We start from the raw sequence: 22,500 nt of genomic DNA on the forward strand, positions 1-22,500 counted from the left end.
ACACACCCTCTACACCACACACACCCTACACACCACACACACCCTCTACACCACACACACTACACACACCCTACACACTACACACACCCTACACACCACACACACCCTCTACACCACACACACCCTACACACTACACACACCCTCTACACCACACACACCCTACACACCACACACACTACACACTACACACACCCTCTACACCACACACACCCTACACACCACACACACTACACACTACACACACCCTACACACACCTCTACACTACCACACACCCTACACACTACACACACCCTACACACCACACACACCACACACACTACACACACCCTCTACACTACACACACCCTACACACTACACACACCCTACACACCACACACACCACACACACCACACACACCCTCTACACTACACACACCCTACACACTACACACACTACACACACCCTCTACACCACACACTACACACCACACACACACTACACACCACACACACCCTACACACCACACACACCCTACACACTACACACACCCTACACACTACACACACCCTACACACCACACACACCCTACACACTACACACACCCTACACACTACACACACCCTACACACTACACACACCTCTACACCACACACACCCTACACACCACACACACCCTACACACCACACACACCCTACACACTACACACACCCTACACACTACACACACCCTACACACCACACACCCTACACACCACACACCCTACACACCACACACACCCTCTACACCACACACACCCTACACACCACACACACCCTACACACTACACACACCCTCTACACCACACACACTACACACCACACACACCCTCTACACCACACACACTACACACTACACACACCCTCTACACACCCTCTACACCACACACACACTACACACACCCTCTACACCACACACCCTACACACTACACACACCCTACACACTACACACACCCTACACACACACTACACACTACACACACCCTACACACTACACACACCCTACACACTACACACACCCTACACACTACACACCAGACCACGTGAGCGGATCGGCGCGGCCGAGAAATCCGCTCTTCGCTCTTTAAAGCTTGGTCCGCTCCGCTAATCACTCATGTTGACCCCGCCCCCAAGTCGCTCTCCGCTCGCTCCCCGCTCACCTTGAATCGAGCGCTCCCCGCTCCCCGCGCCAGATCGCTCGGCAGTTTTTTTTTCTTCTTTTTTTGGAGCATGGTGTAAATGAGCTCAAACTACAACAGTCTACACCCCCTGGGCCCCTTAACAATTGTTTGTATTGAGCCGCATTGTAATTGTAGCCATTCTGCAATGTTAAATAACGTTGTTTATCCATTCACTATCTCTATTAAGCGATGATAGGCTAGCCGAGCCACAATGCTATGGTCGCTGCCATTAACGTTAGCATGTAAGCTAACGTCAACAACAATGGCGTCGATATACTTTTTCTAACTAGAGTGAGTGTGGGCGTCTCTACAGTGACAAAGCCTGAACGAACAGCCTATCACAGGTTCACCCTTCTCATTGGTTGAAAATGGCCTTCATGTTTGTACATCGCCATCTGTTGCTTTGGCATTGTACTGCATGCATATATTACATCAGTGTTAAACCACTGTGAGCGGCCTGGAGTGGATTGGAGCGGAGGAGAACTCTCGCTCCGGACGTCGCGCCGACTCATTTTAAAACCCACTCCTCGCTCACGTCAAAACCGGCCGCTCACGCTCCGATCCGCTCACATGCACTGCTACACACACCCTCTACACCACACACCCTACACACTACACACACCCTACACACTACACACACCCTACACACTACACACACCCTACACACTACACACACCCTCTACACCACACACACCCTCTACACCACACACACTACACACTACACACACCCTACACACTACACACACCCTACACACTACACACACCCTACACACTACACACACCCTACACACTACACACACCCTCTACACCACACACACTACACACTACACACACCCTACACACTACACACACCCTACACACTACACACACCCTACACACTACACACACCCTACACACTACACACACCCTCTACACCACACACACTACACACCACACACACCCTACACACCACACACACCCTCTACACCACACACACTACACACTACACACACCCTCTACACACCCTCTACACCACACACACTACACACACCCTCTACACCACACACACTACACACACCCTCTACACCACACACACTACACACTACACACACCCTACACACCACACACACCCTCTACACCACACACACTACACACACCCTCTACACCACACACACTACACACTACACACACCCTACACACCACACACACCCTACACACCACACACACTACACACTACACACACCCTCTACACACCCTCTACACCACACACACTACACACACCCTCTACACCACACACACTACACACCACACACACCCTCTACACCACACACACCCTCTACACCACACACACCCTACACACCACACACACCACACACACCCTCTACACCACACACACTACACACACCCTCTACACCACACACACTACACACTACACACACCCTACACACCACACACCCTCTACACCACACACACCCTCTACACCACACACACTACACCCTACACCCCCTCTCTCTCTCTCTCTCTCTCTCTCTCTCTCTCTCTCTCTCTCTCTCTCTCTCTCTCTCTCTCTAAATCTATTGCCTACAATTATCAGGGGAAAAAGATGGCAGCGATTAAGCAGGGGAAGAAAACAGTGGAAACAGCAACAAGGAGGCCAGATGCTCCAGAGACCAACTCCACCACAGTCGTAATCTGGTCCAAATCATGACAACACAAACAAAGAGTTCCCCGGTCAACAACGCATGCCCTGGACTCTGATGGTGGTTCCATGTCCGGAAAATTAAATAGTTTTACTTCCTCAAAATAATGACTAATAAACGCTGTGATTCTCATTCCCATGAAACCACATCACTGGTCAACGAGAAGAGGTTCCACACGCAGCACGAGTCATGGAAGCACAATGTCTGGTGGTGGTGTCAAGACAACTGGCTATTTGAGGTCTCTCTCTCTCTCTCTCTCTCTCTCTCTCTCTCTCTCTCTCTCTCTCTCTTGCTCTCTCTCTCTCTCTCTCTCTCTCTCTCTCTCTCTCTCTCTCTCTCTCTCTCTCTCTCTCTCTCTCTCTCTGTCTCTCTCTCTTGCTCTCTCTCTCTCTCTTGCTCTCTCTCTCTCTCTTGCTCTCTCTCTCGTTCTCTGTCTCTCTCTCTCTCTGTCTGTCTCACTCAGCATGGCTATTAAACTGTGTTTGATGTTGGTTCTGTGGTGCTGTCAGTCATGTGTGGTGTGTGTACAGTATGTGTGTGTGTACAGTATGTGTATGTGTGTGTGTACAGTATGTGTGTATGTACAGTATGTGTGTGTGTACAGTATGTGTATGTGTGTGTGTGTACAGTATGTGTGTGTACAGTATGTGTGTGTGTATGTGTGTGTGTGTACAGTGTGTGTGTGTGTGTACAGTGTGTGTGTGTGTGTGTGTACAGTATGTGTGTATGTACAGTATGTGTGTGTGTACAGTATGTGTATGTGTGTGTGTGTACAGTATGTGTGTGTACAGTATGTGTGTGTGTATGTGTGTGTGTGTACAGTGTGTGTGTGTGTGTACAGTGTGTGTGTGTGTGTGTGTGTGTACAGGATGTGTATGTGTGTGTGTGTGTGTGTGTGTGTGTGTGTGTGTGTGTGTGTGTCTGGGCGCAGGCCAGTCAAAACAAACAGCTGCAGGTTCCTCAGCCAGAGCCCCTAGCCGTCAGCTCCTACCTCCTCGTTAGTGACTTCCTATAATAGGGACGGGCATTTTGAGTCATCTTAATCTGTAATTTGAAGTAATGGAGTACTCTAAGTAATGGAGTACTCTAAGTAATGGAGTACTCTTAAGTAATGGAGTACTCTAAGTAATGGAGTTTAAGTAATGGAGTACTCTACGTAATGAAGTACTCTAAGTAATGGAGTACTCTAAGTAATGGGGTACTCTAAGTAATGCAGTACTCTAAGTAATGGAGTACTCTAAGTAATGGAGTACTCTAAGTAATGGGGTACTCTAAGTAATGGAGTACTCTAAGTAATGGGGTACTCTAAGTAATGCAGTACTCTAAGTAATGGAGTACTCTAAGTAATGGAGTACTCTAAGTAATGGAGTACTCTAAGTAATGGAGTACTCCAAACACAGTGGTTTTCAAAGCCCAGCTGACTGAAACTCCTGTGCAGTATGTATGAGAAGCATGCAATTCTGCCACCACTTTCACATTCAAATGTTGTTGAATGTTGTTCAAACTAAACTGCCAATGCTTTTTAATGAAATATAATGTTTCCAAATATTCTAAATCTTAGTGCTCCTTTAAAAGGCAAGAGGCTCTGGCACTGGTTTATCTGTGAAACAGGTACGTCCACTGATTCACTGAAACTCTGGGAGAGGTGTTTTTGGACCAACAAGCTGGGCTAGCTGGTCCGTATCCACTTCCGTTCATTTGTGCTAAGCTAGGCTACTGTGCAAGACGGATAGCTTTCTACTGAACGCACAGAGAGGGAATCAGTGTCTATCTTCTCGCCTGGCTCTGGAGGAGACGGTAAGAACATGGCGTCTATCTTCTCGCCTGGCTCTGGAGGAGACGGTAAGAACATGGCGTCTATCTTCTCGCCTGGCTCTGGAGGAGACGGTAAGAACATGGCGTCTATCTTCTCGCCTGGCTCTGGAGGAGACGGTAAGAACATGGCGTCTATCTTCTCGCCTGGCTCTGGAGGAGACGGTAAGAACATGGCGTCTATCTTCTCGCCTGGCTCTGGAGGAGACGGTAAGAACATGGTGTCTATCTTCTCGCCTGGCTCTGGAGGAGACGGTAAGAACATGGTGTCTATCTTCTCGCCTGGCTCTGGAGGAGACGGTAAGAACATGGCGTCTATCTTCTCGCCTGGCTCTGGAGGAGACGGTAAGAACATGGTGTCTATCTTCTCGCCTGGCTCTGGAGGAGACGGTAAGAACATGGTGTCTATCTTCTCGCTTGGCTCTGGAGGAGACGGTAAGAACATGGTGTCTATCTTCTCGCTTGACTCTGGAGGAGACGGTAAGAACATGGTGTCTATCTTCTCGCCTGGCTCTGGAGGAGACGGTAAGAACATGGTGTCTATCTTCTCGCCTGGCTCTGGAGGAGACGGTAAGAACATGGTGTCTATCTTCTCGCTTGGCTCTGGAGGAGACGGTAAGAACATGGTGTCTATCTTCTCGCTTGACTCTGGAGGAGACGGTAAGAACATGGTGTCTATCTTCTCGCCTGGCTCTGGAGGAGACGGTAAGAACATGGCGTCTATCTTCTCGCCTGGCTCTGGAGGAGACGGTAAGAACATGGTGTCTATCTTCTCGCCTGGCTCTGGAGGAGACGGTAAGAACATGGTGTCTATCTTCTCGCCTTGACTCTGGAGGAGACGGTAAGAACATGGCGTCTATCTTCTCGCCTGGCTCTGGAGGAGACGGTAAGAACATGGCGTCTATCTTCTCGCCTGGCTCTGGAGGAGACGGTAAGAACATGGCGTCTATCTTCTCGCCTGGCTCTGGAGGAGACGGTAAGCGTCGTAATAGCGACGTGTTCCTTTAAAAGGGTCACTGGTGTATTCGTAAAATGTACACTTGAAACGTGTTTATATGACAGCGGATATATTAAAAGGAGATGTATTTCTATTGTTGGGGTTAACTTGTGGAACAATGATGATATACATTTAAGAATTAGTAATTCGCTTTTTTTTTTTTTAAGAAAATTGTTTGTATAGCTATTTTTGAAGATTACAAATGTGAATAATTCTTTTTTTGTTATTTTCTTTTAGAATACTGTTTTGGAGTCTTCATTTTGTTAAGAATATAGGACAGGCATGTATAAGCATTATGCTTCAGTCTGTACCTTTTCAGTCACTGTAAAATCAAAGATTGTTGAATGATTGTGCATATTGTGCTTGCCAACTGTCCGTCTGCAACACTACTATCACCGACATCTAAGAAGGGAGATCCCCCCTTGAACGGCCCTTCTAAGGTTTCTCTCCTCCACACTGCCTGTGGTGCATTTTTTCCTATTGCTAGGTTTGAGTGAGTTTTTCGCGTGAGGTATGTCTGGGAGGGTTTGCATTCATTCATTATTATTTTTATTTTTTTGCATTTATTTTAAATTTGTTGGACCTTATGGTGTTCTTGTTTTGTTCTTGACTTATTGTTATGTTTCTTCTTGACTTGTTTAAAGTAGACGTGTCCGGCCCATGGGGACATTAACGTGTGTTATCGGGCCTTACAAATACATTTGATTTGATTTATTGTATTGTGTGTGATGACTGAATAAAACGACTACTACTACATGGTTCCTCACAGCTGCAGGTACACAGTGTTTAACCACGTCGCTCATCTAACCATGTAACATTTCATGAACATTATAATACATAACATAATAATGAGAATTGTGTAAAGAGGACGTTTCTCGTTGCAGTTACAGTAGAGGATAAAAGTGGAGGAAGTATCGTGTACCTTTTCGTTCAGAGCTCACAACTTCCTGTTTGCAATTTCCAAATTACGCCTCAAACTACCTTTCATCGCCGTCATGTGCTTGTGATTAATATTATTTACTCTGCATTGATTGGTCTTGGCTCGGGACTTTGCTGGCTGTAGCTCTTGGCGTCTCCTTATGGATTTTGATGTCTGTGATTATTTTGGACGAGCTGCGTTCAAGGAAAGGTACTTTTTCCTAAGACTTGAAGCAGGTTTATAAACATTCAGAAAAAGGTATTCGTTTTGATTATTATTTTCTTTTTGACTATTCTGTTCTGTTAGAAGCAGATTTATTCATAAAAGGGAACCAGCCTCCCTGACTAGCTGAGAGCACCACAGACCCCTGATTATTTTAAAAGAGGACTAAAAACTTACCTCTTCACCAAAGCTTTTTCTTAGTTTTAACCTTTTATACATGCCTTTGTGTGTTTTATCCCTTTTTTTGTGTGTTTTTATGCCTTGTTTTTTAATTGCCTATGTTTTTAAAGCCTATGTTTTTACCCTATAGCACTTTGAGATGGTTCCAAATGTAAAGTGCACTACAAATTAAATGTATTATTATTAATAGGTGTTGTTTCTTTAAACGTACCTGGAGTTCTGGGCATCTTGAAGCCTGTTTCTAAGCGCTCAGACAGGGTGTTCAGGGCTCCGCTGGGTTCTTGAAGTGTGTTTGTTTGTGTTTGAGGACGCGTTACAAAGCACTGACAGGGGGCGGTTAGGTGGTCGAGCGGAGATTGCGTTCGTCACCAGCCCCGGAGCTGTGAGCTTGATTCGCCTGTTCGAATCCAGCCCACAGCTCCGGGGTTGTCACCAGCTTGGCTGGCCGTCTGCACTGATACAATTGGCTGTATCAGAGGGTGGGAGAAGCTGGCGGGGTGGGTCCGGGTCGTTGTAAACAGCGACTCCTACAGTTCGGTCGGGGCGCCTGCTAAGCGCGGATTGGACGTGAGGGGGATAGTGTGGTCCTCCCACACGATACGCCCTCTCAATGAGAATCCGCGCTGCCAGGTGAAAAGAAGCGGTGATTGGCTGGACGTGTGTCGGAGGAAGCACGTGGTAGCCTCCACTCTCCCAAATGATCTGACTGTGGGGGGTAAAGCGCAGCGACCAGGAAGGGACTGGGAATTGGCATACGACTAACATTGGGATGGGAGAAAATCGGAGGAAAATGGAGGGGGAAAAAGACAAAAAAAAAAAAAAAAAAAAAAAAGCACTGACAGTGAGCTTGCTGCCAGGGAGGAAGTCAGGGGTGACGCGCCAGCGTGAGGTAACGCACCCAAGAGAAGTGAGAAACACTGTTCTGTAGTCTGCTCTGCTCTCTCTCTCTCTCTCTCTCTCTCTCTCTCTCTCTCTCACTCTGTCTCTCTCTCTCTCTCTCTCTCTCTCACTCTGTCTCTCTGTCTCTCTCTCTCATTATCTCTTTCTCTCTGCCTCTTTCTGGCCCTCATTCTCTCTCTTTCTAATATCCCTCTCATTCGCTCTCTCTCTCTCTGCCTCTCATTCTCTCTCGCACTCTGTTTCTCTTGCTCTCTCATTCTCTCTCTTTTTCATTCTCTCTATTTCATTATATCTCCCTCTCTCTCTCCCTCTCTGTATCTCTCTCATTATCTCTCTCTGCCTCTCATTCTCTCTCTTTCTATGCCTCTCATTCTCTCTCTCTCTCTCTCTCTCTCTCTCTCTCTCTCTCTCTCTCTCTCTCTCTCTCTCTGCCTCTCATTCTCTCTCTTTTTCTATGCCTCTCATTCTCTCTCTCGCACTCTGTTTCTCTTGCTCTCTCTTTTCTTCTCTATCTATCTCCCTCTCTCTCTCATTCTCTCTCCCTCTTTCATTCTCTCTTTCATTATATCTCCCTCTCTCTCTCATTCTCTCTCCCTCTTTCATTCGCTCTCTTTCATTATATCTCCCTCTCCCTCTCTCTCCTCTCTCTCTCTCTCCCTCTCTTTCTTCTCATCCACTCGTAGTGGAAATAACGAGGGCGGGAGGAACAGCTCAGACGACTACAGACTACAGTAGAAGCTTCTTGGTCAGAAACACTGAATATTCATAGCGAAGTGTCTTTTCATACGTTATTATGACTGAGAGAGTTCTGCAGTTCTGCTCTGTGTCAAAAAGCGAGCCCTTGTTTCCCTCCCGGAGCTAAACCTGTCACTCAGTGAGAATTTCTAATGCTAAAAATAACAGTTTTTCAGACATAATATATACAAATGAATATGTGGGGCGTATGGGGTTTTTAAAAGGGAGCTGCACATGTCCACAAACACTCTCTCTTCACGTAGAGCTCAGCTGTTTCTACAGGAGCAGACTAGGTGTCTGGACATCTGACTTTTAGCTGTCTGTGATGGAGATGTTGATGTTTTTTTTCCTTCTTCAAACTTTATTTATCCAGGGAAGGTTGGCTGAGCACACAAAACCTTCACACATTCACACCTGGGAGCTGCCCAGTACAACCACCGTCTGACACTGTTGACCACTAGGAGCTGCCCAGTACAACCACAGTCTGACACTGTTGACCACTAGGAGCTGCCCAGTACAACCACCGTCTGACACTGTTGACCACTAGGAGCTGCCCAGTACAACCACCGTCTGACACTGTTGACCACTAGGAGCTGCCCAGTACAACCACCGTCTGACACTGTTGACCACTAGGAGCTGCCCAGTACAACCACAGTCTGACACTGTTGACCACTAGGAGCTGCCCAGTACAACCACAGTCTGACACTGTTGACCACTAGGAGCTGCCCAGTACAACCACAGTCTGACACTGTTGACCAATAGGAGCTGTCCAGTACAACCACAGTCTGACACTGTTGACCACTAGGAGCTGCCCAGTACAACCACAGTCTGACACTGTTGACCACTAGGAGCTGCCCAGTACAACCACAGTCTGACACTGTTGACCACTAGGAGCTGCCCAGTACAACCACCGTCTGACACTGTTGACCACTAGGAGCTGCCCAGTACAACCAGTCTGACACTGTTGACCACTAGGACTGTCCACACTCCCAGGATCTGCATTTGTTTGACCGTCACGCTCCACATACACACGACTGGACTCCCCAGAGTCTCCCCACTCTAGCTCTGAATTTGGTGATTTCAAAGTTTGTGACATGTTTTTAGATAACTACTTCAACTTAATTACACATCATCTCACACAAACCATCATCAACTCCCCCTAAGATTTTGCTTCATCATTTTGCTGCTATTGAACTTTTTGGGAGCTAAGCGACTTGCTCGAGCACAGTGGCAGTTGGAATTTGAATGATTTGGGTACAGGTGGAGCTCGTTAAGGTCGGCCCATGTGGGGTCTCATGCACATTACAAAAAAACGTTCTCTTAAAGGGACAGCCACACATACACAACTGATGCACACAGACGTGTGTGTATACACACAGACACAGACAGACACACATACTCAGAAGAAAATGATAATTTCCATGATCATGCAAACATTTTTAAATGGCCCGTCCATCAGTATGATCTTTCTACCTTTTCTATATCATATAAAAACATACATTTATATAAAGCCTCAGGTGTTGTTTCATTACTTAAAAAGTTTGTTTAAAATGTACATACTGTATATAACGATATTTAAGCCTCTCATGAATGCACACCATGTGGGGTCATGACCTTTACCACATGGCTAATAATGGCTGCCAATAACATTTTTCATCAAGCCTGTTACCGTCAAGCCTGTTACCGTCAAGCCTGTTACGTCAAGCCTGTTACCGTCAAGCCTGTTACGTCAAACCTGTTACCGTCAAGCCTGTTACCGTCAAGCCTGTTACCGTCAAGCCTGTTACGTCAAACCTGTTACCGTCAAACCTGTTACCGTCAAGCCTGTTACCGTCAAGCCTGTTACGTCAAACCTGTTACCGTCAAGCCTGTTACCGTCAAACCTGTTACCGTCAAGCCTGTTACCGTCAAGCCTGTTACCGTCAAGCCTGTTACCGTCAAGCCTGTTACGTCAAACCTGTTACCGTCAAGCCTGTTACCGTCAAGCCTGTTACCGTCAAGCCTGTTACCGTCAAGCCTGTTACATCAAACCTGTTACCGTCAAGCCTGTTACCGTCAAGCCTGTTACCGTCAAGCCTGTCACCGTCAAGCGTAACAGAGTTGACAAAGGTATATGCTTTTGTAGCTTGTAATGGCTGCCAATAAAATAATTCATCAACCAAGATAAAGATGAGGAATGAAATCTTCAAAAACTTCAAAAACATGTATATTATTTAAACACTATTGGTAAGAGAAGTATGTTTTCATGTACACATGCATATACTTCACACTACATATACTGTAACGGGGTTGACATAAAAACGTTATTGGCAGCCGTTATTAGTCATGTAGTAAAGGTCATGACCCCACATGGTGTGCGTTCATGAGAGGAAGCTGTTTGTGCATATTGGACTGTGCACAGTAATTCCACATGCATTTCTCATTAATGTGATTGTTGTTGTTTTTTGTTTCCATCAGAGCCTGTTGGAGCCTCAGTAAACAAAACTGTAAGAAAACACTGAGAGTGGAGGAGAGACAGTACACACACACACACACACACACACACACACACACACACACACACACACACACACACACACACACACACACACACACACGCAAACAGAACATAAATACAGGCAGACACTCTTAGACAGATGCATATGGGCACACTCAGATGCAAACACAGAGAGAGGGAGAGAGAGAGGGGGGGGTAGAGAGGGTGGGAAAGAGAGAAAAAGAGAGATAGATAGATAGATAGATAGATAGATAGATAGATAGATAGATAGATAGATAGATAGATAGATAGATAGATAGATAGATAGATAGATAGATAGATAGATAGATAGATAGATAGATAGAGAGAGAGAGAGAGAGAGAGAGAGAGAGAGAGAGAGAGAGAGAGAGAGAGAGAGAGGGGGAGATAGAGAGGGAAAGAGAGAGGGAGGGGGAGGGAGATATATATAGAGATAGGGGGAGAGAGATAGAGAGATAGAGAGAGATAGAGAGAAGAGAGAGAGAAGAGAGAGAGAGAGAGATATAAATGTATGTGCACAGAAAAATACAGTAAGTGCAATACCAAGCAGGGTTTTTTCAGCTAGAGGTCACTGTTTGACTACATTACAGATTGTACCTTTAAGGAGACTTGTTTTTAGTTGGGTTTTACAAGCTAATATAGGCTGCCCTGGTCCATACCATACAAGGCTCTATCTTCTAGATGATTCCAGATCACAGATCATTGTTACTGCACTCTAAAATATCACACGTTATATTATATTTTCTAAATAGGAAAGAATGAATAATACATATCAAGTTGACATCACTCCTGTTTGGTTGATTCAACTAAAACAAACAAAACAACAATCAGCTCCCTTGTTATTTAGCTGTCTTGCTAACCAGAAAACAGGGTAACTAACTATGACTTACACAGTCTCATAACTATACATTTATGACTGTTCCTAGAGTTCGGACTGAATCAGGAAAGAGGGCCTTCGTGTTTTCCGCAATAGCCTGCGAAATGAACATGAAAAGCTAGCCTAACGCAAAGCGTGTGTATATCCGAATCGACTATGCTATTAATTTCAATACATTATTCTAATGAGACCCAGCAGGGTATCCGTGACAACAACATGACTGATTGCTCCCAGGTGTGATAGCCCGCGGCTGTGATTCTGATTGTTAATTTCCAGTCCTATTGAAGTGTCACTATCGATGCCCGCGACGCCGGGTTGATACAACAAGGTGCTCCCAGCGGCCCGCGGCCATCTCCTCTATTCAGTGTCCTGGTTCTGCTCAGAGAGCCCTGCGTCCGCACCCTCCATCCGCTGCAAACAAACGCAGATTCCAAAACAATAAAGTCCTATTTGCCCCGTGGTCGGGAAATCCATATTAGTTAAGGTTTCGGCGTCAGCGCGAGTGCTCGCCCCCCCCCCCCCCCCCCCCCCCCCCCCCCATCCTGAAAGGTGAGCTTGTTTTGTTGTCAGGTTTATCCCTGCCTGGAGCTAGTGTGAGAACCACCGGATGCTGGCTAGAGTTTCAGCGCTTGTCGCTCCCTACTCAACACGCCACGTCCAGGATACAGCGAGTATGGGCTGGTCCAACACACACAGGCTGTGTGTGTGTGTGTGTGTGTGTGTGTGTATATATGTATATATTGCAGGCAGACTATGTGTATGTATATATGTATTACAGGCAGACTATGTGTATGTATGTATGTATGTATTACAGATAGACTATGTGTATATATGTATGTATTGCAGGCAGAATATGTGTATATATGTATGTATTACAGGCAGACTATGTGTATGTATGTATATATTGCAGGCAGACTATGTGTATATATGTATGTATTGCAGGCAGACTATGTGTATATATGTATGTATTACAGGCAGACTATGTGTATATATGTATGTATTCCAGGCAGACTATGTTTATATATGTATTACAGGCAGACTATGTGTATATATTTATGTATTACAGGCAGACTATGTGTATATATTTATGTATTACAGGCAGACTATGTTTATATATTTATGTATTACAGGCAGACTATGTGTATATATATATATGTATTGCAGGCAGACTATGTGTATATATGTATTACAGGCAGACTATGTGTATATATGTATTACAGGCAGACTATGTGTATATATGTATGTATTACAGGCAGACTATGTGTATATATGTATTACAGGCAGACTATGTGTATATATGTATTACAGGCAGACTATGTGTATATATGTATTACAGGCAGACTATGTGTATATATGTATTACAGGCAGACTATGTGTATATATGTATGTATTACAGGCAGACTATGTGTATATATGTATTACAGGCAGACTATGTGTATATATGTATTACAGGCAGACTATGTGTATATATGTATTACAGGCAGACTATGTGTATATATATATGTATTACAGGCAGACTATGTGTATATATATATGTATTACAGGCAGACTATGTGTATATATATATGTATTACAGGCAGACTATGTGTATATATGTATTACAGGCAGACTATGTGTATATATATATGTATTACAGGCAGACTATGTGTATATATGTATTACAGGCAGACTATGTGTATATATATATGTATTAGAGGCAGACTATGTGTATATATGTATTACAGGCAGACTATGTGTATATATGTATGTATTACAGGCAGACTATGTGTATATATATATATGTATTACAGGCAGACTATGTGTATATATGTATGTATTGCAGGCAGACTATGTGTATATATGTATGTATTACAGGCAGACTATGTGTATATATGTATGTATTACAGGCAGACTATGTGTATATATGTATTACAGGCAGACTATGTGTATATATGTATGTATTACAGGCAGACTATGTGTATATATGTATTACAGGCAGACTATGTGTATATATATATGTATTACAGGCAGACTATGTGTATATATGTATTACAGGCAGACTATGTGTATATATATATGTATTACAGGCAGACTATGTGTATATATGTGTTACAGGCAGACTATGTGTATATATGTATGTATTACAGGCAGACTATGTGTATATATGTATGTATTACAGGCAGACTATGTGTATATATGTATTACAGGCAGACTATGTGTATATATGTATTACAGGCAGACTATGTGTATATATGTATTACAGGCAGACTATGTGTATGTATGTATTACAGGCAGACTATGTGTATATATGTATTACAGGCAGACTATGTGTATATATGTATTACAGGCAGACTATGTGTATATATGTATGTATTACAGGCAGACTATGTGTATATATGTATTACAGGCAGACTATGTGTATATATATATGTATTACAGGCAGACTATGTGTATATATGTATTACAGGCAGACTATGTGTATATATATATGTATTACAGGCAGACTATGTGTATATATGTGTTACAGGCAGACTATGTGTATATATGTATGTATTACAGGCAGACTATGTGTATATATGTATGTATTACAGGCAGACTATGTGTATATATGTATTACAGGCAGACTATGTGTATATATGTATTACAGGCAGACTATGTGTATATATGTATTACAGGCAGACTATGTGTATATATGTATTACAGGCAGACTATGTGTATATATGTATGTATTACAGGCAGACTATGTGTATATATGTATGTATTACAGGCAGACTATGTGTATATATGTATTACAGGCAGACTATGTGTATATATGTATTACAGGCAGACTATGTGTATATATGTATGTATTACAGGCAGACTATGTGTATATATGTATGTATTACAGGCAGACTATGTGTATATATGTATTACAGGCAGACTATGTGTATATATGTATTACAGGCAGACTATGTGTATGTATATATGTATTACAGGCAGACTATGTGTATATATGTATTACAGGCAGACTATGTGTATATATGTATTACAGGCAGACTATGTGTATGTATGTATGTATTGCAGGCAGACTATGTGTATATATGTATGTATTACAGGCAGACTATGTGTATATATGTATGTATTACAGGCAGACTATGTGTATATATGTATTACAGGCAGACTATGTGTATATGTATTACAGGCAGACTATGTGTATATATGTATTACAGGCAGACTATGTGTATATATGTATGTATTACAGGCAGACTATGTGTATATATGTATGTATTACAGGCAGACTATGTGTATATATGTATTACAGGCAGACTATGTGTATATATGTATGTATTACAGGCAGACTATGTGTATATATGTATGTATTACAGGCAGACTATGTGTATATATGTATTACAGGCAGACTATGTGTATATGTATTACAGGCAGACTATGTGTATATATGTATTACAGGCAGACTATGTGTATATATGTATTGCAGGCAGACTATGTGTATATATGTATGTATTACAGGCAGACTATGTGTATATATGTATTACAGTCAGACTATGTGTATATATGTATGTATTACAGGCAGACTATGTGTATATATGTATGTATTACAGGCAGACTATGTGTATATATGTATGTATTACAGGCAGACTATGTGTATATATGTATGTATTACAGGCAGACTATGTGTATATATGTATGTATTACAGGCAGACTATGTGTATATATGTATTACAGGCAGACTATGTGTATATATGTATGTATTACAGGCAGACTATGTGTATATATGTATTACAGGCAGACTATGTGTATATATGTATTACAGGCAGACTATGTGTATATATGTATTACAGGCAGACTATGTGTATATATGTATGTATTACAGGCAGACTATGTGTATATATGTATGTATTACAGGCAGACTATGTGTATATATGTATTACAGGCAGACTATGTGTATATATGTATTACAGGCAGACTATGTGTATATATGTATGTATTACAGGCAGACTATGTGTATATATATATGTATTACAGGCAGACTATGTGTATATATGTATGTATTGCAGGCAGACTATGTGTATATATGTATGTATTACAGGCAGACTATGTGTATATATGTATGTATTACAGGCAGACTATGTGTATATATGTATGTATTACAGGCAGACTATGTGTATATATGTATTACAGGCAGACTATGTGTATATATGTATTACAGGCAGACTATGTGTATATATGTATTACAGGCAGACTATGTGTATATATGTATTACAGGCAGACTATGTGTATATATGTATTACAGGCAGACTATGTGTATATATGTATTACAGGCAGACTATGTGTATATATGTATTACAGGCAGACTATGTGTATATATATATATGTATTACAGGCATACTATGTGTATGTATGTATGTATTACAGGCAGACTATGTGTATGTATGTATGTATTACAGGCAGACTATGTGTATATATGTATGTATTACAGGCAGACTATGTGTATATATGTATGTATTACAGGCAGACTATGTGTATATATGTATGTATTGCAGGCAGACTATGTGTATATATGTATGTATTACAGGCAGACTATGTGTATATATGTATGTATTACAGGCAGACTATGTGTATATATGTATGTATTACAGGCAGACTATGTGTATATATGTATTACAGGCAGACTATGTGTATATATGTATGTATTACAGGCAGACTATGTGTATATATGTATGTATTACAGGCAGACTATGTGTATGTATGTATGTATTACAGTAGTGATGTGATCCTTGGGTCTGTTGTAGCCTGCCCTGCGGCATGAAACCAAGGACACTAAAAAAGAAGGAAGGGTCATCACGTCACTGTGTAGCGTGCGCACGTATATGATCGGTGCCAAGTGTGGAAACTTTCAGTTCGGCCGGCATTGAGTTGAACGGGTTCAGCCGTCACCTGGTTTATGACATTTAAACGGGTTGTTACCTCAGGGGTCAGAACCATCTGAACCATCAGAACCACCATGTGTTGCCTTGTCACCCAGCTTGATGATATGTCCTCAGATAGCTGGTAAATCTTCTGGTTGAGTCGGCCCTGTCCACCCGCAGACTCAACCGTTGGCATATCCTTATTTATAAGGCTATATCCTTGGACTGACTTACTTTTGACTTAAACCCTTTTGCTCTTTGGCGAGCGTAGGTCATTCATGAAATCTCTCCAGCTGGTTCGGTGTTGGGCGAATATCCTTGGACTGCTGCCAACTTACCTACAGATGTACATTCTATGGGCAGTTATCGTCTTCGTTCCCAGGGCTTATTTTGACTAACTGTCCCTTGGGTCTGTACTGAACTGGGGGGAAAAAGCGCTCAGATATGCAGCTCCCTCCACCTGGAATCGGCTACAAAACCACCTGAACTTGCACGAGCTGGTCTCACCGGTTGCTTTTGAAACCCTTCTAAGCGATATGGAATCCAGCACATCTGGCTGCAGATGTTTTCACTGACTTTAAATGGTTCTGTGAATTGTCCTTGTTTTTGTCTTAATTGCTATTTTGTTGGTGTTTGTTTTTAAAAAAAATTGTTCTCGTCTGTAAATGTGAAATTGTAACCGTGCAGGACGCTCTTGTAAACGAGATTTTTTATATCAATGAGACTTTTTTTCCTGGTTAAATAAAGGTTAAATAAAAATGTAATCCCCCCCCCCCCTCTTCCCTCTCTCCTCTCTCTCTCACCTCTCCTCGATGCGGACCCAGAGGTCGTTGAACTGCCTGTGCTTCTGTTTCTTCTGTTTGTTCCTCCTCTTCTTCTTCATCATCTTCCTCTCCGCCTTCTCCAGCAGCTCCAGGCTGTCCGCGGGCAGCAGCATGTGGGGCAGCAGCTGCTCGTCCAGCGGGTGCGTCTGGTCCCCGTCGTGGTGGTGGTGCGGCAGCTCGTGGAGGAAGGGCTCCAGGGCGGGGTGCAGCTCCTCGTCCTCGTGGTCCTCCTCGCCCCAGGAGAGGCCCTCTGTCTCTGGGGAAGCTGGACCTCTGCTGGACTTCCTGGTAGGATGGATAGAGAGAGAGAGAGGGGGGGGGGGGGGTTATGAGAAGGTGTATTACAAAGTAAAAGGAGTAAGATAAAGGAGAAAGGGAGATGAGAGAAGAGGAGAGAAGAGAAGAGAAGAGGAGAGGAGAGAATATAAGAGAAGAGAAGAGGAGAGAAGAGAAGATGATAGGAGAGGAGAGAGGAGAAGAGGAGAGAAGAGAAGAGCAGATGATAGGAGAGGAGAGAAGAGAAGAGACGGGGAGAGAAGAAGAGAGAAGTGAAGAGAAGAGAAGAGAAGAGAAGAGAAGAGAAGAGAAGAGAAGAGAAGAGAAGAGAAGAGGAGAGGAGAGGAGAGAAGAGAAGATGATAGGAGAGGAGAGGAGAGGAGAGGAGAGGAGAGAAGAGAAGAGAAGAGGAGAGAAGAGAAGAGCAGATGATAGGAGAGGAGAGAAGAGAAGAGAAGAGGAGAGAATAGAAGAGAAGAGAAGAGGAGAGAAGAGAAGAGGAGAGAAGAGAAGAGCTGATGATAGGAGAGGAGAGAAGAGAATAGAAGAGGAGAAAAGAGAATAGAAAAGAGAAGAGAAGAGAAGAGGAGAGAAGAGGCGAGAAGAGAAGATGATAGGAGAGGAGCGAAGAGAAGAGGAGAGAAGAGAATAGAAGAGGAGAGAATAGAAGAGGAGAGAAGAGAAGAGAAGAGAAGAGGTGAGAAGAGAATAGAAGAGAAGAGAAGAGAAGAGGAGAGGAGAGAAGAGAAGAGGAGAGAAGAGAAGAGGTGAGAAGAGAGAAGATAAGAGAAGAGGAGAGAATAGAAGAGAAGAGAGGAGACGAGGAGAGAAGAGGAGAGAAGAGGAGAGAAGAGAAGAGAGGAGACAAGAGAAGATAAGAGGAGAGCAGATGAGAGGAGAGAAGAGAAGACGTGAGAAGAGAAGAGGTGAGAAGAGAATAGAAGAGAGCAGAGAAGAGAAGAGGAAAGAAGAGAATAGAAGAGAGAAGAGAAGAGGAGAGCAGATGAGAGGAGAGAAGAGAAGAGGTGAGAAGAGAATAGAAGAGAGAAGAGAAGAGGATAGAAGAGAATAGAAGAGAGAAGAGAAGAGGAGAGAAGAGAAGAGGAGAGAGAAGATAGGAGAAGAGGAGAGAGGAGAGCCGGGTTAGGACAGGGTTACAGTAGGGTTACAGTAAGACAGGGTTACAGTACCTCCCATCACCACTGTGTCAGTGTGGCAGCAGATAGTTTACAGCAGTAGAGCATCTGTTTCTGATCAAATACTGTCTGATGTGTTCATTAACACACACACACACACGCACACACACACACACACACACACACACACGCACGCACGCACAAATACACATGGGCGCTGTACAGCACAGAAACACATTATGTCTTGCACACACAATTACACTATTACAAAAGCAAATAAAAACAAATAATTACAAAATAATAACATTCTGATAAGTAATATCCCAAAGGTTGGCACGCACGCACACACACACGCACGCACGCACGCACACACACACACACACACACACACACACACACACACACACACACACACACACACACACACACACACACACACACACACACACACACACACACACACACACACACACACACACACACACACACACACACACACACACACACACACACACACACACACACACACACACACACACACAACATAATATTTACAATGGAATGTCCTGAATGCTTCCCAGCCCCAGCCTTACACTGTCTCCTCCAATCACTAAAGCCATTCATAAATATGTGCGTGTGTGTGTGTATTTAATTGTGTATGGTCTGTGCGAGAATGTGTGTGCGTGTGTATATTTGTGTGTACATGTGTGTGTGTGTATATATGTGTGCGTGTACATGTGTGTGTATATGTGTGTGACTTTGTGTATGTATATGTCTGTGTTTATATGTATGAGTGTGTGTATAGTGTATGTATGAGTGTGTGTATATGTATAGTGTATGTATAGTGTATGAATGAGTGTGTGTATAGTGTATGTATGAGTGTGTGTATAGTGTATGTATAGTGTATGTATAGTGTATGTATAGTGTATGTATAGTGTATGTATAGTGTATGTATGAGTGTGTGTATAGTGTATGTATAGTGTATGTATAGTGTGTGTATAGTGCATGTATAGTGTATGTATGAGTGTGTGTATGAGTGTGTGTATAGTGTATGTATGAGTGTGTGTATGAGTGTGTGTATAGTGTATGTATGAGTGTGTGTATGAGTGTGTGTATAGTGCATGTATGAGTGTGTGTATGACTCGAGTGTGTGTATATGTATGTATAGTGTATGTATGAGTGTGTGTATGAGTGTGTGTATAGTGCATGTATGAGTGTGTGTATGACTCGAGTGTGTGTATATGTATGTATAGTGTATGTATGAGTGTGTGTATAGTGCATGTATGAGTGTGTGTATGACTCGAGTGTGTGTATATGTATGTATAGTGTATGTATGAGTGTGTGTATAGTGTATGTATGAGTGTGTGTATATGTATGAGTGTGTGTATGAGTGTGACTGTGTATATGTATGAGTGTGTATGTATGAGTGTGTGTATATGTATGAGTGTGTGTATGAGTGTGACTGTGTATATGTATAGTGTGTGTATATGTATGAGTGTGTGTATGAGTGTGTGTATATGTATGAGTGTGTCTATGAGTGTGTGTATGAGTGTGTGTATATGTATGAGTGTGTGTATGAGTGTGTGTATATGTATGAGTGTGTCTATGAGTGTGTGTATGAGTGTGTGTATATGTATGAGTGTGTATGTATAGTGTGTGTATATGTATGAGTGTGTGTATATGTATGAGTGTGTCTATGAGTGTGTGTATGAGTGTGTGTATATGTATGAGTGTGTATGTATAGTGTGTGTATATGTATGAGTGTGTGTATATGTATGAGTGTGTGTATGAGTGTGTGTATATGTATGAGTGTGTGTGTATAGTGTATGTATGAGTGTGTGTATGAGTGTGTGTATATGTATGAGTGTGTGTGTATAGTGTATGTATGAGTGTGTGTATGAGTGTGTGTATATGTATGAGTGTGTGTGTATAGTGTATGTATGAGTGTGTGTATGAGTGTGTGTATATGTATGAGTGTGTGTGTATAGTGTATGTATGAGTGTGTGTATATGTATGAGTGTGTGTATGAGTGTGTGTATATGTATGAGTGTGTGTGTATAGTGTGTGTATAGTGTGTGTATGAGTGTGTAGTGTATGTACAGTGTGTGTTGGATGCAGAACCCCCACAGTGTTTACGAGGTGCTGGGTTCTGGCCGACATGTTCAGGTCACATGGGTTCTGGCCGACATGTTCAGGTCACATGGGTTCTGGCTCCACAGACCGGGGGTTCCTCTCGCCGTGTTGGTTTATGTTTATATTGTTTTTAACCCTTGCACCCTAACACACTACAGAAGGTTAACCCTTTCACTACTACACCGTCTGTGGTGTGGTAGTGAAAAGGGTTAACTGTCTGTAGTGTGGTAGTGAAATGGTTAACCCTCTGTAGTGTGGTAGTGAAAGGGTTAACCTTCTGTAGTGTGGTAGTGAAAGGGTTAACCTTCTGCAGTGTGGTAGTGAAAGGGTTAACTGTCTGTAGTGTGGTAGTGAAATGGTTAACCCTCTGTAGTGTGGTAGTGAAAGGGTTAACCTTCTGTAGTGTGGTAGTGAAAGGGTTAACCGTCTGTAGTGTGGTCGTGAAAGGGTTAACCTTCTGTAGTGTGGTAGTGAAAGGGTTAACCTTCTGTAGTGTGGTAGTGAAAGGGTTAACCTTCTGTAGTGTGGTAGTGAAAGGGTTAACCGTCTGTAGTGTGGTCGTGAAAGGGTTAACCTTCTGTAGTGTGGTAGTGAAAGGGTTAACCGTCTGTAGTGTGGTAGTGAAAGGGTTAACCATCTGTAGTGTGGTCATGAATGGGTTAACCGTCTGTAGTGTGGTAGTGAAAGGGTTAACCGTCTGTAGTGTGGTAGTGAACGGGTTAACCTTCTGTAGTGTGGTAGTGAAAGGGTTAACCTTCTGTAGTGTGGTAGTGAAAGGGTTAACCTTCTGTAGTGTGGTAGTGAAAGGGTTAATTGTATTTAGTGATGGATGAATTGGCTTTACTTTAGCCCGTGACATGCCGCTACAGTGTGTCAGAGTGTCAGAACTGATAGAACGGGTACAGAGGCTCCAGACAGTAGTGTGATGTGATGTGATTGTTATCGTGCTGGACTGACTGACTGCCAGACACTTGATACAATTCAGAGCATTGTGTCGATTTCCAGACTTCTTCTCAGGCGAAACTCTCCAGAGGAAGAGGAAGGGTGACCATATCTTCAAACCAAAAACCAGGACACTTAAGAACTCTGGGATTGATTAGCAGGTTCCCACAGACATTGCAAAATGAAATGCAAGGACTTTCAAGTACTTCCTAAGCACTATTTTTCACTTGAACACATCCAGTGCCAGCCATTAGACTGGGCCCGCT

At 43.1% G+C, this 22,500-nt stretch overlaps 1 protein-coding gene across 1 annotated transcript in view; it reads right to left on the bottom strand.

Annotated features, from left to right (window-relative positions):
- The window catches only part of trabd2a (TraB domain containing 2A), a gene marked incomplete at its 5' end in the record, with an annotated part of 47,172 nt that overhangs the window by 5,291 nt on the left and 19,381 nt on the right, over window positions 1-22,500 (bottom strand). The window contains one exon of the mRNA XM_084325939.1: window positions 17,727-18,032. Coding sequence (XP_084182065.1) covers window positions 17,727-18,032 — 306 coding nt within the window. The remainder of the gene's footprint in view (window positions 1-17,726; window positions 18,033-22,500) is intronic.

Source organism: Notolepis coatsorum, assembly GCF_963971535.1.
Source record: "Notolepis coatsorum genome assembly, chromosome: 12".
In the NCBI taxonomy this organism is placed as follows: Eukaryota; Metazoa; Chordata; class Actinopteri; order Aulopiformes; family Paralepididae; genus Notolepis; species Notolepis coatsorum.